Consider the following 18,296-nt stretch of genomic DNA (forward strand, 5'->3'; position numbering starts at 1 on the left):
TCAGTTGCAGCTAAGGGACCAAGAGAAAAGACAGCTCGAATTCTTTCCAGGACTTTTCTGTGCTTTGCCAGCCTCCAGGTGGGGCCTGAGGCTCCCCTGAATTACAGTTCAGACTACAAAGTCATTCCCCCTGGAGAAATTGGTGCTTTGGAGGGTCGCCTCGATGGCATTGTACATCACTGAAATCCCTATCCTCCCCAGGCTCCGCCCACGAATCTTCAGGAGTTCCCCAACTTGGATCTGGCAACCTTATCTAGCTCACCAGACTCCAGGAACACACTAAATGAATTGTGGTAAATTGATTGTGAATACATCCCCTTCCAGAACGTGGATAAAATGCAGCCATGCTGAACTTGATTTCCCGAGTTCCTCAAATCATTCTCTTTTAAGCCATGCTTTCTTCCTCTGCCACTATTCTAGTAGGGTTGCCAATCCCCAAGTGAGGGCAGGGATCCCCTGGTTTGGAGACCCTCCCCCCGCTTCAGGGTCGTCAGAAAGCGGAGGGAGGGGAGGGAAACGTCTGCTGGGAACTCTACTATTCCCTATGAGGATTTATTCCCATAGAAAATCATGGAGAATTGATCTGCGGGTATCTGGGGCTCTGGGGGGGGCTGTTTTTTGGGGTAGAGGCACCAAATTTTCAGTACAGATCTAGTGCTTCTCCCCAAAATACCCCCCCAAGTTTCAAAAAGATTGGACCAGGGGGTCCAATTCTATGAGCCCCAAAAGAAGGTGCCCTATTCTTCATTATTTCCTATGGAAGGAAGGAATTGAAAAGGTGTGCCGTCCCTTTAAATGTGATGGCCAGAACTCCCTTTGGAGTTCAATGATGCTTGTCACAGCCTTGATCTTGGCTCCACCCCAAAGTCCCCAGATATTTCTTGAATTGGACTTGGCAACCCTATATTCTAGTCATATTAAAAATATAGAAATACCTTTGGTACAGCCCTGCTCCTGAAATCTGTGGCAAGAAGCCTAGGTTGCATCTAGCCAACTTATACTATAGTCCAGGGGTGGCCAACGGTAGCTCTCCATAAGTTTTTTTTTGCCTACAACTCCCATCAGCCCCAGCCAGCATGGCCAATGGCTGGGGTTGATGGGAGTTGTAGGCAAAAAAAACATCTGGAGAGCTACCGTTGGCTACCCCTGCACAGTCTGTCCCAGTTCTCTCTTCACATATGGCTTGATCCATGAAAGGCATATAATCCTACCATAGCCTTTTTAGTGGTCAAAACCAGCTTTTTCACTAGTGCAGGGGTGGCCAACGGTAGCTCTCAAGATGTTTTTTGCCTACAACTCTCATCAGCCCCAGCCATTGGCCATGCTGGCTGGGGCTGATGGGAGTTGTAGGCAAAAAAAACATCTGGAGAGCTATCACTGGCCACCCCTGCACTAGTGGATAAACCCTACTCTGCTTTAGTAAAGTTGCCTAGACAGCCAGTCCTTCCTCAATGCTGTGGACTGTGGTATAGCCATTGTCTTGATTCCATGCCTTGAGATAAAGGAACAGCACTCATCCAGTGAATTTTCAAGCACTTGTTCCAAGCAGTGTTCCCTCTAAGCTGAGTTAGTGTAAGCTATCTCACAGTTTTTTAGCCTCCAGTTCACACATTTTTGTCTTAGCTCAAAAAGAAGACTGCAGATTTATACCCCGCCCTTCTCTCTGAATCAGAGCGGCTTACAATCTCCTCCCCCCACAACAGACACCCTGTGAGGTAGGTGGGGCTGAGAGGGCTCTTGCAGCAGCTGCCCTTTCAAGGACAATTCCTGTGATAGCTATGGCTAACCCAAGGCCATTCCAGCAGCTGTAAATGGAAGCAGCTGTAAATGGAAGAGTGGGGAATCAAACCTAGTTCTCCCAGATAAGAGTCTGCACACTTAACCACTACACCAAACTGGCTCTCAGAGGCCCCAGAGCAATCTAGTTTATGCAGCAGCCAAATTGCTCAATCAAAACTTTAATGCCAGTAGTTCACAAAGTAGAATTTTTGTTCACAAAACTCCATAGCTTAGAGGGAGCGTTTGTTACAAGGAGCCAAAAAGCCTTAATGATCTATCCATATTAGAGTCAGGCAGATGATGACAGCTTGGTCATGGAGCCAAATGCAAAGAACTGGAATTCCTGGGAGCCAGAATTAGTTTTATTCATGCCAGTATTTAATGTATTCTCCCCCTAGAGATCTTTTGCTTTTGCTGCAAACAAACTGACATGATTCCCCCTCTGGAATGTGTGATCATGCCAGTGTTGAAAGCAACAGAACCACTTGTAAGCATGAAGGTGTGATTCCTCGAATAATGGTTATAGATACCTGTATGCTCCCTTCTGTTCTGCTCTGGGACAGAACATCTGCCTTGCATGCTGAAGTCCCAGCTGAAATCTAGTTACCCTATGTTGAGAAAGGCTTTCATTCCCTGTGACACTAGACAACCCAAACCCTGCTATCAGTAAGAGAGAAGAAGAGATTGGATTTATACCCCACCCTTCATTACCTGAAGGAGTCTCAGAGCGGCTTACAATCTCCTTTCCCTTTCCATCCTCACAACAGATAGTGAAGTAGGTGGGGCTGAGAGAGCTCTGACAGATACTGCTCTTGAGAGGAACAGCTCTGAGAGAATTTGTGACTGACTCAAGGTCACATCAGCAGGTGCACGTGAAGGAGTGAGGAATTAAACCCAGTTCTCCCAGATAAGAGCCCACACACTTAACCACTATATGACATGACATTGGCTCTCAGAGCAGACAACACTGAGTTAGATGGACCTGTGCTTTGACTTGTTGTAAGAAAGGTTCATATATTCAGCTTTAATTTTTTGAAGGAAGCCAGCAGGGCTGAAACAGAATGAACAGAAATTTCTGAAGACAATCACAGATAACGCTTTGTCAAATACAGAGTTGGGTGCAGCACAAGGACCTTACAAAGTCCATGCGAAGTCCCAGTCTTTCTGGCTCTCCCCTCACCCCAGCAGCCATTTTGACCACCAGTGGAGTTCTCCTGATGCAAGAAGCTATTTCAACCCCTTTCCTCTCCAATGGCAGCCCCCAACCCACATAGCTATCACTCCCCTGGATAGAAATGGCTGCTGGAGGGAGGTGAGATCTGGGCAGGCCTAAGTCTGTGTGTGGTTTCTGCTGATCGATCATAGGATCTAACCTGTACATTACTAGCTGCTCATACAGAAAAGGCATGCAGCTAGCTTCTGATGTAGCCTGTCCTTTTAGCTTGGAGACAGGTGGTGGTGGGGTTTGAGAGAGAGTGAAACTGAAAAATCTGTAGTCATAAACAACTTTTCCCCAGAGAAAGATCCAGGTAGTTGAGTAGAATTCTAGTTCCTTAGCCATGCTATAATTGTCTGATTCTTCAGAACCTATAAGGAAAAAAGAGGACAGTAAATCTCCTAAATTCCAGGGCAGGCACGGTGTCTCAAAACAGTTTGTGTCAGGATTATTTATAGCCTTTTCAAGGGATGCAATATTGGGATGAAGGTTCATACATTGCTTTGGTCAGTACCATCTATATCTTCCAGATTGGAAGGTTTGCTCAACACTGGGAAGGCCAAGGAAGTTTCAACTTGAGATGATTATCAAAGCAATCCTAAGAATACTTTCCTGTGAAAAAGTCCCACTTTATAGCCCTAAGTATCTTAGTAGACCTGCTTAGGATTGCTCTCTGTGCCTCATGTTTAGGAAACAAACAAGGGTGCTGTACCTAAGGCCAGTGTTCCCTCTAAACTAGCTCACAGATTTTTAGCCTCCAGCTCACACATTTTTGTCTTAGCTCAGGAAGGATGACCAGAGGACAATAATGTATGCAGTAACTCACAACTTTAATGCCAGTAGCTCACAGAGTAGAATTTTTGCTCACAAGACTCTGCATCTTAGAAGGAACATTGCCTAAGGCTTTCTTGTGAATAAATGGTTTGGATATTAACATACTGTTCTGGCCATGAGAATATAGGAAGAGAATAATTGATGTGACTAATCCAGGAGTTGTACTCCTCATCCAACTCTCACCTTCTCACAAAGGCTCGCATCTCTTCTGAGCACAGCAGTGCCTCCCCCAGCATTTGGAGCTGCTCCAGGACTTCCTGTTGCATTTCTACAGCAACGCAGTGAATATGATGGTTGGAACTGTTGTACATGACTGCATTCTGGAACATTAGCATGAGGTCACGCTGGAACTGGACCATGTTTTGAATCAGGCCCTTGGAGAGGCTTCTTTTTATGCTGTAAAGATCCACCGGTCTTCAGAAAGCAAGAAAGAAGAAGCATATCTCAGTTCATAGTAACCCACATAGCCACCTACTTCTACAGAGCTCCCCAAAGCAACTGGATCATGAATCCCTCCCATGTAAGATTATTATCCCCTGTCAGCATCCAACTGCAGCCCAAGAGCCAGTGAAAACACAAAAGGAAACAAATGAGAGCTATAGAAACCAAGGCATTGAGGAACAGTCATTTTATTACAGGTGATAACCTTTCATACATTTTAATTAAAGTTGTCATTCTAAGCACATAGCTTAGCATCAGTCCCAGTGAACTCAGTGGAAAGTATTTCTGAATAGGCAAGGCATAGCATAAAAGTTTATTGTGGTAGTGCACTCTTTAAATTCCCAACAATCCAAGGGTAATATACAGATGACTTGAGAAGTTAATTTCATGTAGCAAGAGAAGATCTGGACCAGCAATCTGAAAAGTCCATCTAGAGACCTGAAGAGCCATAAAACATCCCACAAGCTAGAACCAGAACACAAAAACAGCTTTAATTCCTGGAACTCCTCAGTTAAAAGCCTAGGTAGAATGAAATGTTTTGGCTTGACACTTAAAAAGAGAATGATGTAGGCAGCAAGAAAGTCTCAAGAGGGAGGGCATCCCAAAGGCTACTGAATAGCCCTGTCTCTGGTTGCCACCCACTTTGCCTCTGCAGGTGAGGGTACAGAGATCAGAGCTTGGGAAAAGATTCTTAACTAGAGGGCTGGGCAATATGGGAAAAGGGGACCCTTCAAGTACCCTGGCACCAGGCCTTTTGGTCTTTAAAAGGTAAGAACCAGCATTCTGAACTGTACCCAGAGACAGATGGGTAGCCAGTATAGATCTTTCAGTGCAAGGGATGTTACTGTTCCACATTCCAGAAAATGAGATGTGTTGTAATTAGGGATGGGCACAAATTTGAAGTACAAATCGCAATTTGTGCCTAAAACAGCTGATTCCTAGTTTGTTCCAAATCAGTTTGGGTGCTTGCGCTATGCACAACTTGCAAAACAAAGTGGCTTGTTTTGGGGGCAGTTTGTCTGTGTTGTTATCGGCAGGGGATTCTCCTCGTACACTATGACATCCCCAGTGTGCTGACATCACCTGGAAGTGATGTTATTGTGCCAGGTACGTTGCCCTGGCAAATGTGCCTAGTGCAATAACATAACTTCTCGGTGCTGTCATCATGCCAGGCACATCATGGCACACCGGCACTTTCTAGCGCTCCTAAACCAAACCAAACCAAACCACCTAATTGGACAAACCAATGAACCACCATTTTCGCATCCCGTGCCCATCCCTAGTTGTAATTCTGATAATTCTGGTAGGAGGTGCCTGACTGAAAAAAAATTTAAATGCTATCTAGCATCTGAAAACACCTTTAAAAACCAGTGCAATAGTGTGTCGATTTCCTAATCCTCCTATCCTTTCCTGGAAGAAGGAGGGCAGAAACTCTAATGCCTGGGACTAGAAAAGAAGTTGGAAGGAACACTGTTGCCCTGCTGGTCCCAGAAAGGGAGCAGTTAGCATGAACTCTGAATTGAAAGACACAGACCAGCTGTTATTCTTTTAAATATAAAGAGCCATTAAAAATCATGTTCTGTCCCAGCTCTCCCTCCTTCTCCCAGCTGACCTTTTCACCACGTCTTTGTATCCAGGAGCTTGCTTCTCTGACACTGGCTTCAGGAATGGGCCGCTGTATCTAGACAGAGATAACCAGATGGAATGAAGAGAGCTATCTACATTTTTCAATGTAATTTGCCCTGCAGCCAATATGACACAGGGCTTCATACTTCGTCTGCATCTATTAGGAATCATGATGCACTCATAATAAAGGGATGGGGCAAGAGTATTGTACTTTTGCATTGGGCAGCTGTGCTGTGCATGCAAACTGTTGAACCAAGGAAATCTAGCTAGAATGTCAATGGTTTACTGTACTGGATTTAGAGCAAGGGGTACATTTAAAAGGTGCCGTGAGTTTCAGTGGATTCAGACTTTGTTCTGACTTTTCAGTGTCTGCTATTCCAACCCTAGGTTGCCCACATCTTCTCACATAGCTTTACCAATGCCCTTTAAGGTTGATCCACAGCATCCCTACTCTTCTAGTCTACACATGTGTGCGCACGCTCAGCAGGAGATCCTCCTGATTCTTCTCAGATTCTTATCAAAATCCCCTTTGCTTGATATTTGTGCTTCCTTTGTCCAGCCGCTATCTTGGCGTGCTTCCTGTTGGCACATGCTTCTGCTTCTTCAGTTTCCAGGCTCCATTCTCTCACTATCATCTTCTTAATAAATATTGGATGTGTGCAGCTGTTCCTTTCCCCCCAGTCTAATGGTGAACGTGATGCAGTTTACAAAGAGTAAGCCTCTGTGGGGATTAAATGTTGAGAACTAACTGAATTTCAAGTTCATGAAGCCAGACTGATTTAATTTCTGCTAAAAGACCTTAGCAAATGAAACAAACAAGATGTCTAGGTGAAATGGATTGTACCAATACAACAAGAGCACAATTTCACCAATAGACATAAAACCATTCTGATGATGAAGCAGGAGGCTGGGGGACAAGAAAATGGCCAGGAAGGCTTCTGCTCAGAGATCACCTGTTCAAATTTTTTTTAAATGACAGGTGAGCCTTTGCACCAAAACAAGCAAACCCCAAAACAGTAGAAAAGAAAGTCCAGTAGCCCCTTAAAGACTAACAAAATTTGTGCCAGGGTATGAGATTTCACGAGTCACTGTTCACTTCTTCAGATACAGCTAGAATGTGAGTCTGTCTGCCCTATATATTGGAAAGTGGATTTCAGATGCCAAATGACAATAGAAGATGCAATTGGATTAGGTGTGACATGCAGAGAGGTAGTAGGGTGAAGCTCAAGACAATGCATCCACCTGGAATGAATCAAAACCTAGGTTTCCTGTCTCATTACCAATCCTAGTTTCTCCATGCCTACTACCTCTCTGCATATCACACCTAATCCAATCACATCTTCTAATGTCATTTGCCTGTTAATGTCATTTCGCATCTGAAATCACTCCACTTTCCAATATATAGGACCTATGAACTCACGTTTTAGCTGTATCTGAAGAAGTGAGGTGTGACTCACAAACGCTCATACTCTATCACAAATTTTGTTAGTCTTATGGTGCTACTGGACTCTTACTCTTTTCTACTGCTACAGACAGACTAAAACAGCTACCCATCCTGTTCTAAACCCCCAAACAGTGACAGATCCCTAGACTGCATCAGCTCTTGTGTGTAATTATCAGTTATAACTGCTAGTCAAGGGAACTGCTAGTCTGGATGCACCCTTAAATCCTCTTCCTTTCCCTGAACCTCTGTAACATACCTGTGACTGGCCACCATCTTCCAGATGGACAGCAGAGTTTTTTTGAAAAGCAAACGCTGTCTGACTGGGTCATCTTGGCTCATGTGCACCCTACACAAATAAGAAACATAGCAAAAAGGTGTGGGATGGAGGGATGATAGCAAATGTTGCTTCTTTTTTGCATTCTAGATAGTTAAAGCAAATGTTGCAGCCTTAGTCTCAAAAAAGAAAAATGAAATTGCTTGGAGGATACATGTTACTGGATCATTTGAGCGAGTAGCGTTAGTTAGCCCCTGGTTGTAGAAAAGATCTGTGCAGCTAAAAAAAAACCATAATTGGTCTCATACCATTTGACTATAAATCAATATACACAGGAATCAATGGAATAAGGATTTCTGCATGGAAGATATGTCTGCCCTGTCCTTTGCCATTCCCAATAGGAATTTTATATAGATCCATCATCCTTGCTGGGAATACACAGTATTTCATTCCCAATTGACAGAGCAGACTTTTCCTCTACTTTATCTAGAAACTATATGTCACCACAGATTTTGCCAGGTGCTTCATGGACTGCTTCTATCATTTTACTCCAGGCTTTGTCCACTCTTGACTTCTTGCTCTTTAGCCAATCTTGTGTTGTGGACTGAAAACAGGACAAAACCCTCCAAGGAAGGGGCTGATAGCAATGTGGAGATGGATCAATGTTTATGGTGCCAGGGAGGCCTTGTTTCTCCCAGAACTTGACGTCTATTGGTTGGTGGGTTCTGGCAGGTCCATGAAGTCAGAACCCAGACTGGCTAGGACCCTTTCAACACAAATGGGGGGGAATTGAAAAGGAGCACTTCTTTGTCAGTGTGTGAGACTGTGGGGGAACACATGCATGTGCATGACAGTTACAGCATCTTCTTTATACATCTTTCAGGTGAGAGGGGAGAGCAGACACCAGGTACTATGGCTTTCCTAGTTAGGTTAGAATTCTCTCTATGTTTCATTTTGTTTGTTAGCATCTGCATCATAATTTCTGTAGCCTGTATACTCTCTAGAGACACACTAGTAGGACTAAAGAATACACTAGCAGAATAAAGCTTTTATTTGTTTAAGAGAGAAAGAGATTGCCTTGATTCCTACCTGCTTATCTTGCTATGGCTAACATTATGAAAATGGCTCCATTTTAATGCTCCTCTTGGCATTAAACTGCTGGGGGGGGAATACCAGGAGATGCTGGTTGCTATCAAAGGGGAAAACCCCCCCCCAAAATAAAAAGCCCTTGGAAGAGAGTTGGGGAGCAGTGTGTGGGATCTCTAAGAAGAAGAGTTGGTTTCCATCAACCAAAACAACCTCCCCTCCCTCTCCAGCTTCTAAGCAAGGCTGGGTCTTGCTCACTCACTTGAGGACTGATTGTCTGAGCCGGGAGAGCAGACAGGAGATGCTGGGCATGGAGAATTTGTGTGTGTGGCTTTGGATGTTTTATCACTACCTTTTCCTCACTGCAAATTATACACTGTTTCCCTGCCTTGCAAACTTGAGCATCTCACTGCCTGGGCTGTGTGCACAAATGTTCCGCTAGGGCATGGGACATCACAGAAGAATGGAGAATAGGAAGTACAAGTTAAACTTGTGCTTCCACTCTTACATCATGTATCACCTGAAGCTACTCTTACATTATGTATCATCTGAAGCCACTGGGCAAAGCCACTATTCTCTTTTGTGATAGCCATTTCTTGAGCCTCTGTTGGCCAGTATGTGTAAAGTTGCTTACATCTTTAGTGTGAACTCCAGTTTATAATGACAGTACAAATGGGTTTGTGACCCATTTCAGAATTCCAGATAAGCAATACTCACAATGGCAAGGAGACAGTACTTGTAGAAGGAGAGCTTGCTGTGGAAATTTCACAGGGACTGAAGTCATCGTTGCTGTAACTCAGATGGAAGTCACTATCCTTCCAGTCCTCAGGTTGCTCTTCAGAGTTTTCCACGTCTGTCTCCTGAAAATAAAAGGGATCAGGCCACTTGACAAAGTATTACTGGGATTTCTCAAACCAAGGGCCAGAGACCCATGGTGAAGGGTGCAACAAGGAGTCAAATTAGAGAGATGCATGGCTCCACATCATTTGAGTTTCCAACCCTTAACCCAGCTATGTCCTCAAGCAGCTTCCTCTCATCTTCCCTCTTTCCATTAACAACCATGTCTTATTGCTAAGCCACAAAGTTCTTCTTTCCCTTGCTGGCTTCCACAACGTGGATCACATCTGCAAATGAATATTCTGTATATCCTCAGATGAGAAAATGAGGCACTGGGGCAGGGAATAACTTGGCCTCTTCATTTGTAATCATCCAGGTCATAATAATCTACTATCATAATAGTTTCCTAACCCATTTTTATTGTTTACCTCAAGGGTTTGTGGAACCTCTTTCTTCAATGTTCTCCAATGGAAGGAAGTCAGGTTCATAAATTCCAACGAGTATTCCTCATCATCATCCATTTCTCCTGCACTCTCCACCAGGACATGCAAATCCTCCTTTTCTAAATCCTTTTCAAGGACCTTAAACTCACTGTCTTGAATCTCTCCTGCTTCCTCACACAGATCCTGAAGTTCTTCAGTTTTCTTTGTTTCCCACCTCATGAGTGGTAGCTCTTCCAAGACCTGCAGTGCCCACTCTTCCCTTCCTTGGGGAGATTTCTCTCCTCTCTGCTTGTTTAAGACCTGTATTTGACATTCTTCCTTGAATTCCTCCTTTTGGGAAACTGGAGATCCTTGTACATCTCTATCATGAGCCAGGACGCCACTTTCTTTCTGCTCTCCAGCACTGCAAATGGCCTGAGGATCCTGGACCAGGAATGTGTTGCTAATGCAGAGTGGCTCCATCAGGTGTGTCACCTGCAATGGAAGATGACATTTTAACAACTTCAAACTGCTTATCGGAACCAATGGCTGCTTAGTGATGGGAAACAGAGAAGAGGTGTATGGTTCTTTCAATTGACATAGTCTTTCCTTCAATAGGTGCATTTTAGCAACAGCATGACATTAGTATTAAATGTGCTACAGAACTGAGCCTGTACCCAGGTAAGACACACTTCTCCGCTTAGCCATGTCTTCAAATCCACTCTGAAGGCATCCATGATATTTATCCCTCATGCCTCGGGATGTCTCCACCATACTACAGATGAGAATGTCTCTGCTGGGCAAGCTGTCACTTCTGACAGAACACTCCAGCATTTCACATCTCTACCCAACTTGGTCTGGTGGCCTGCAGCTTCACTAGGAAACCATTGCCTCCTACTCCTATTTAGTTACCTGTTCCAGTAGTCATACCTCTGACAGGAACCTCAAGAGAACATCCTGTTTAAACTTTCCTGCCTCTTCTTGGTCCCCCTCACTGGCACTATCCCATGCCAGGGGATCACTGCTTTCCATCTGGCTATCTTCCTCCTGGATGCTGCTCTCCTCTAGCTCCTCCTCAACAGTTTCTTCAGTCTTTCTCCAGTGGCTCAGATCCAGATCAGCACCAGAGTCCGGGGAGCCAAGGAGAGACTGGCAGCAGCTGCTGTTTTCAGACTCTGTGAAGAAATCATCACCTTTGGATTCTATCCACGTCCACACATGACCCATCTGCAAAGATTCGTAAGACAGAAAGAGGATTTTGTCACTCAAATGCTAGTGTCTGCTCATATCACAGGTGGCAGAGAAAGCCCCATAGAAGCCAGACTGATTCCTAAGCCCAATCCATGCAGGATGCTTTCTGCTGTTGTAAACAACATTTTGGCTGCATCTCACAAGAGAGCATTTATCAAAATTATTCTCAGCTTTTAAGCTGCCTTGAGTCCCACTGAAAAAGGCAGGCTATAAATAAGTTAGATAAATTATTTTCTAGAAACCACTGCACCATCCAAAACAGCAAAAAACCACTCATTATATTACAGGGACTCCATACCATTCTTATCAAACCTTTAATGGCATAACAATCACAAATAAGAAAAGACAGAATGTAAAAACTTTCAACATTGGAGATAAAATCAAAAAAGAAACAACGATTACATATGCATTTATACATGGTCAGATTTAAATTTAAGAATATCTGCCAAAATTTTGCCACAGCCTTGGTAACCTCCCACTTAGTATCATTCAGTAAATAATGACAGGGCAGCAGAGTAGACCAGTGATCTGGAGACAAAGAAAGCTTGCAAAATAGTTCTTTACGGATACAGAGACTTCAAACAGTGAGTCAAGATATTCCAGTGGGTTATTCTAAACTTGAGTGAAGGTTACCACATTTGCAAGACTCAGGATAAGCACATTTAAAAGCTAAAGACTTTTCAGAAGGATTAAAAGGTGAAAATGAAAATGCAATGGTGCAGCCCACCTCTTCAAAACTTTTGGAAGCTGCTGTCTTAGCTGCACTTGGACTTGAATCAGAACTGAAAATCTTACCTCAGTCCTAGTTTGGAAGCAGGGTATGTATAAAAACACAAGTATGAAAATCCAAATGAAACTCTTATGCCAACTGTACATTAAGGAAATTCTAGTGATCATGATTGGCTCATCTAATGGAGTCAAGTCTCAAAACCTTTATCCCTTGACACTTTCATAGAACAAGGCTAGAAACATTTTTTGCTCACAAAGTGGGCGATTACCATTACAAGGTACCCTATTTTATTTTTATTTGTGGTTATCCTAATTTTAGTGGGACTAAGCTCATTAGATGTGTATATTGCAGGAAGGTACCACACCTGTACCACACTGTGGGGCAGTCACTTAGAATGGTTGGAAAATGCAAAAAAATGCTATTTGCACTCCACAATCTAAAAAGCCTTGTTCACAGCAAGGAGAAGAAATGTACCAAATGAGTAAGCATGAAATTCTCAACCTCAGGACTGACCCTGACTCTTGGCAAGGGTTACTGTCTGGGGTTCTAGGATTACTGAAGGACTCACTGAGTGATATGCTGAATTTGGTGTAAAACTGGATTCAGCCTTGCTGCTGTTCATCCAGTTGCTGAAGTGATGGACACGTGATATGCTGGTGATGGGAGAAACCCGAATCTTTTGTGGAAACAATGGGGCACTACAGATTCTATTAACAGGAAGTGGAATAAAACTTTTAAAATAAGTTGCCAAAGATTCACGAAGAAGAGCTGGTCTTGCCCAGAAACTCCTTGAACTCCTAAATTGTGAAGTTAATATAGCTTGGAAGGCTGTCCTGTCATAAGCAATGCTACAAACCAATTTCACCCAGTTTCCTCACATTAGGAATGGTGGCCTGTAGCTACCTGCAACTCCTTGCCTCATTTCAAATGTGAATGCAAGACTATATTCAGTATACTCAGTCCATATGTGTAAAAGTAACACTCAGAAAACAGCAAGAATGTTATACATAGGAGGCAAAGTACCCTCTTTTATAGTTATAGGGACCATTTGCCATACTACCAGGAAGAGGCAAGATGCAGTACTTCTAATATCCTGATCGGGGGCCCTAAAAACCACGGGAACTCAATAGATGCCAGCATGAGGATTCACCCCCCATTTCTGGGCAGGTCAAACAGAACCTCTTCCAGCTGGGGAAGAAAGAGTTAAAAGATGCAGTTCACTCACTGCACACTGTGGACACTGACAGGAAACTGAATGAAGTGTGAAAGGGCTATTCTCCATTTTACCAGCTCCAGCTGCTTTGTGCCCATTTCTCAGGGAGAAATGCCAAGAAAAAATCAGTGACTCCTGAAACCTATTCAGTTGCTTGGTTTTGGTTCTTTTCTTAGTTTCTATAACAGCTGTAGGCTTTGTTTTGTTATACATATCCCCATGCCTCTGTGTTCTCAGGTGATAGGAGTGCTTTTTAGTTAAAGATCATTTTTGCCCTTTAAAGATATCAGACTGACTAAACTGGGACCTAGCTGTTCAGAGATTAAATACCTGTCCAAACTTCAGGGTTAGCAGGGAGGGGAGGGGATAGCAATCCCGGTAATGCAGACTGTATGGAACTCTGTCTAGTGAGACCAGGGCCCTGTGGGACCTGAAACAATTCCACAGGGTCTGTAAGATGGAGATATTCCACCAGGTATGCGGTTGAAGATAAATGCCAACCCAATATTATAGCACAGTTCTCCCTCAGACACCCCTTCTAGATAGTGAACCGTAAATGTATTGTAATGTTTTGGTTTTATGCGCTACCATAAGTTAACTGTTATAGTTTTATAATTGTAAAGTTATATTTTAACTATTTTATTATGGTGTAACCCACACTGAACCCTGCAGTGTAGGGAACGGTGAGATGGAAATAAAAAGTAATAAATAAATTAATAGGGCATGCTTAGAGCAATCCTCCTGAGGGGTAGGTGAAAGGGCTCTGGAAGCAAACTTACTCCTATGTCGGCATAAGTCTAAGTTATATTGGTGTAAGTCTCAGTTACATCAGCATAACCAGCACTTGCATCAGTGTAGGCCCAGGGAGGCAGGTGCGGTGGCTGGCCATTGGTACAACTGAGGCACAGGCCCTATATTGGCATGGTTATGGGCAGTGTTGGGGGCACTGCCAGAGTTAGTTGGCTCCCTGAGCCCTTTTAGCCTGGGAATGCCCCCTGCCAGAAGTGGAAAGTCGCACCAACAAAAAACATGGCGTAGACCATAGGTGCCCATGGATTGCAAAAATAAAAGTCTTCCCCCACTGCTGTATCCCCACTCATTAGCCTTGGAGGGGCTCAGGATGCTGACTACAGCCTCAACCAATTCCCTTCCTCCCTGGGGCAGCAAAGCCCCCTCCCTAGCACCCAATCACAGACCCCCTCATCCTACATAAACTTCCGCCAGGACATTGTACACCTAAGTAGGTAGGGCACATTACACAGGACTCTGTCTCAGAGCTCCCTTTTGTGCAGGCTTAGAGTGAGGATGAGGCACTTTGGTGGTGGGAACACTCTGCACTGACACCCAAGGAGAAGAGTGAAGTCCATACTCTGTGACTGACCTCTCCCATTTCAGAGCCCTAACAGGTATCCAGCCTTCAGAGGCTTGACCCACAAAGGCACCCAAACATGAACAGGTAAGGATGGACAAGCATCCCAAACCTGCTCCCCCTCTCCCTTCAGTTGAGGCTGGGTGGCATGACAGCATCTCTTGCACTCAAGTCCAGCATTGAGCTCATGCATGGGGCAGCAGAAGACATGGCCACATGGCACCATGGCCCCTTACATGCCATGGGAAAACTTCCTTGGAAAGTCATTTGCCTGATTCCCACCCTCAGTAGAGTACAAGGGTGTATCTGCAGGAGGGGTTCTTGTGGGGAACTAGCTTGGAAAGTGTTCTTTTAAATCATTTCCTTGCCTTAGGCTGCAGCTGCTGTGGCAGATAGATTACAAGCCATCTGGGAGCACTTCAACACAGGACAGATGAGTGTGAGTTGGCTGGTTCCATCATGCACCTCAAGGGGGGGGGAGGGGTTGTGATGAGCCCCTCCCCCCTAAGGCTGCCTTTGCAGACCTTGTCAGGACAAGACATCTATGGCTGAGGCTGGTATGGCACTCACACCAGCTTGCCATGGCTCTATTTGACTGTCTTACAGGTGGAGATTCAACAGAGGTCTGTGGGTGTGGCAAGTTCCACCCCCCCCCCCGCCACCATACACAGCCAGCTGTTCCACCCCTCCCCTTGAAGCTTTGTGCACAGCAAGCGTTTCCAAGTTCCACCTGGGATTATGCCATGTCAAGCATCCTCAGTCCCCAGAGTGGGAGTAAATGGAGTCGTCACCCCTTGCCAAGGATTCCAGTGCAATAAAGTCTATCTTGTGCCACAAATTTGTCTCTGCTGCTTGGTTTCTGCTAGATGACAGGAACTTCAAGCCCTCTCCCTGCCCCACTCCCTTCCCACCCCATCTGCCACTCCCCCTGTGTCTAAGGGAATGTCTAAGAGCTTGCTCACCTCACAGGCTTCTGTGTGAAGGGGGGAGGGGCCAGAAGGTGGTCTGGATGGATAAGCCAGTTTATCACAGAACATGAGGCTGGACCTGGGAGTCCCAGAGTCCGTTCCCCGCTAGCAGTTTGAAAGGAGAACTGGCAGAAGAAAAGAGGGTGCTTAACTCTTTCCATATCAATTACTTCCCCCAACAACCTATTCTCTTCCAAGCTAAGTTTATATCCAATCTAGGACCTGTGAGGGTAGGGAGGGAAGGGATTTCCTGCACTTAAAGGAAAGATTCAGGGTGTAGAGGAAGCCCAATGGCCAATTATTCTCTGTACGGGAAACTTGGCCTAATTCAGTGGGAAGGCAAGCAAAACCAGGGTTCTCAGGTCCCTGTGTGAGAACCCTGGTTTTGCTTGCCTTCCCACTGAATTAGGCCAATTTGCTAGTTGTGTGGTTACCGAGGCTTCTTCTCTGGGGAAACAGTTCAAGCAGTCTTACAGAAACGTGAATCTCTGCAACCTCTCACTAGCTGAGCACTTTCTGACAGAGAAGCTAGAAAAGACACTATCATTAGCCATCAATGTTTCGCAATGAGGTGGAATAATTTTTGAGAAGAAATGGGCACATACTGAACAGTCATTTCATACGCACATGAACACACATACGACACTGCCTTACATTGAAACACCTGATCCATCAGAGTGAGTATTGTCCACTGAGTTTGGCAGTTCTTTAGGGTCTCAGGTGGAAGTCTTTCACAGCATCTCCTACCTGATCTTGTTACCTGGAGATGCCACAAACTGAACCTGGAACCTTCTGCATACCAAACAGTTGCTCTACCACGGAGCCAAAGTATTACTTCAAAAGTTCTGAGGCCCTAGAATCAATCCTTGGCTTCTCCAGCTGTAAGAAAAGGGGTTCTGAAGTAACAGGGCTATAAAAGCTTTCTACTTACAGCCCACTCCACTTACAGACTAAAGGCCCACTCCAAGACAATGGAAAAACTCATCCGAGAGCTACTGTTTGCTGATGATGCTGCACTCGTCTCCCATTCGGTATCAGCTCTGCAGCATATGATGTCCTGCTTTGCAGAGGCTGCCAAGCTATTCGGCCTAGAAGTTAGTCTGAAGAAGACAGAAGTTCTCCACCAGCCTGCACCCCAGGAAGATTATCACCCTCCCTGCATCACTGTGGGTGAATCAGTTCTGAAGACAGTCCAGCAGTTCAGCTACCTGGGGTGCATCATCTCCTCAGATGCCAAGATCGACAAGGAGATTGACAACAGGTTGGCAAAGGCAAACCGTGCATTTGGCCGACTGCACAAAAGAGTGTGGAGCAACAAGCATCTGAAAAAAGGCACAAAGATCAATGTTTACAAAGCGGTTGTGATGACAACCCTCATCTACGGCTCCGAATCGTGGGTTTTATACCGTCATCACCTGCGACTCCTTGAGCGCTTTCATCAGCGCTGCCTTCGCACCATCCTCAACATCCACTGGAGTGACTTTGTGACCAACACTGAAGTCCTCAAGCGGGCGGAGGTTACCAGCATCGAGGCACTGCTGTTGAAGACGCAGCTGCGCTGGGCAGGGCATATTTCTAGGATGGAAAACCACCGCCTTCCCAAGATTGCCCTGTATGGCGAACTCTCCACCGGCCATCAAAATAGAGGGGCACCAAAGAAGAGGTACAAGGACTCCTTGAAGAAATCCCTTAGCACCTGTCACATCAACCATCACCAGTGGTCTGACCTAGCCTCAGATCGCAAAGCATGGAGGCACACCATCCACCAGGCTGTCTCTTCCTTTGAGAACGCACGCATAGCTGGTCTTGAGGACAAAAGGAGATTGAGGAAGAATCGCACTGCTACAGCACCAACCCTAAATCAGACTTTTCCCTGCAGCCGCTGTGGCCGGACCTGCCTGTCCCACATTGGTCTTGTCAGCCACCAGCGAGCCTGCAGCAGATGTGGACTATTGCACCGTTCTTAAATCTTCGTTCGCGAAGCCAAGCCGAGAGAGAGAGAGAGAGACTTACAGCCCAGAATAGTTGATACCAGTCAGGATTAACAGGGCTGGTTCATATGGCCCTATGATACAAATCAGTATAAGACAGTTCCTTATATTTTAGTCCTGATTTTTTCTTCTGAGAAAAGAGGACACATAAAAACCCATGGCACCAAATGGGTACATTGCCAATTTAGCCAGTAGACAGGCATATAAAGAGAACATATTTATTTGGCTTATGCGCTGCTACTTCTCCCATAAATCTCAGGACCAATTCAAACATCCAGAGACAGCATGTGGCACAGTCCTCATATACTACTACAGACTGCAACAGTGAAATTACAAATTAAAATACTCCAGCAGGGATTTTTAAAAATACCTATATGCATGTAGAAAACTAGTATGCTAGTGATAAGAACCTAGTTTCCTTCTTGTCTTTCCATGTGCAGGGTGCCTCTTCTCTTCCACAAAGAAAAACATCCGAGCATTTGAATCCACAGTCTAACATAATTCAGTTCAGGAAGGACCATATCATATGCTACTTCTGCACACTTTTAGGAACAATTTGCCTTAATAGTTCACAAGAACTGTTCCCTCTTATAGTCTTTGACCACACTAGCTTTCCTTTGGCATGCAACTTGCTAGCTCAGAAAAGGGGAGATGCATTCAGGTGCTATTCTGTGTGCCTATACAGCCTGAATATAGGAGTAGGTTCATGAACAAGAAATAAGGGTGTATCAGTGCTTGCAAATTTGACTTTCCCTGCAGAGATGTACACAAATCAATGCAGCCACACATAAGAACATACACATGACTCTACATGA

The 18,296-nt window shown here is 44.8% G+C and overlaps 1 protein-coding gene across 1 annotated transcript; it reads right to left on the reverse strand.

Moving 5' to 3' along the window:
- Window positions 1-3,359: 3,359 nt before the first annotated feature.
- Window positions 3,360-11,229, reverse strand: LOC132572039 (bromodomain-containing protein 8-like). The gene is made up of 7 exons (XM_060238826.1): window positions 10,890-11,229; window positions 9,966-10,454; window positions 9,418-9,560; window positions 7,597-7,686; window positions 5,883-5,951; window positions 4,013-4,243; window positions 3,360-3,366 (listed from the first exon to the last, which is right to left on the reverse strand). Exons 1-7 carry the CDS (start codon window positions 11,184-11,186, stop codon window positions 3,360-3,362), a joined length of 1,326 nt encoding a protein of 441 aa, XP_060094809.1. The 5' UTR covers window positions 11,187-11,229.
- Between the last annotated feature and the right edge of the window lie 7,067 nt (window positions 11,230-18,296).

This window comes from Heteronotia binoei, chromosome 5 (assembly GCF_032191835.1).
Source record: "Heteronotia binoei isolate CCM8104 ecotype False Entrance Well chromosome 5, APGP_CSIRO_Hbin_v1, whole genome shotgun sequence".
NCBI lineage: Eukaryota > Metazoa > Chordata > Lepidosauria > Squamata > Gekkonidae > Heteronotia > Heteronotia binoei.

Bases quoted from the DNA above. Each gene is read 5' to 3' on its own strand.
- LOC132572039 (XM_060238826.1), bottom strand. From the start codon at position 11,186: ATGGGTCATGTGTGGACGTGGATAGAATCCAAAGGTGATGATTTCTTC. The intron at 7,687-9,417 runs GTGAGTATTGCT...TTATTTGTGTAG, and splicing joins AGTACTGTCTCCTTGCCATT to GGTGCACATGAGCCAAGATG. The intron at 5,952-7,596 runs GTATGTTACAGA...ATCTCTGTCTAG, and splicing joins AAGATGGTGGCCAGTCACAG to ATACAGCGGCCCATTCCTGA.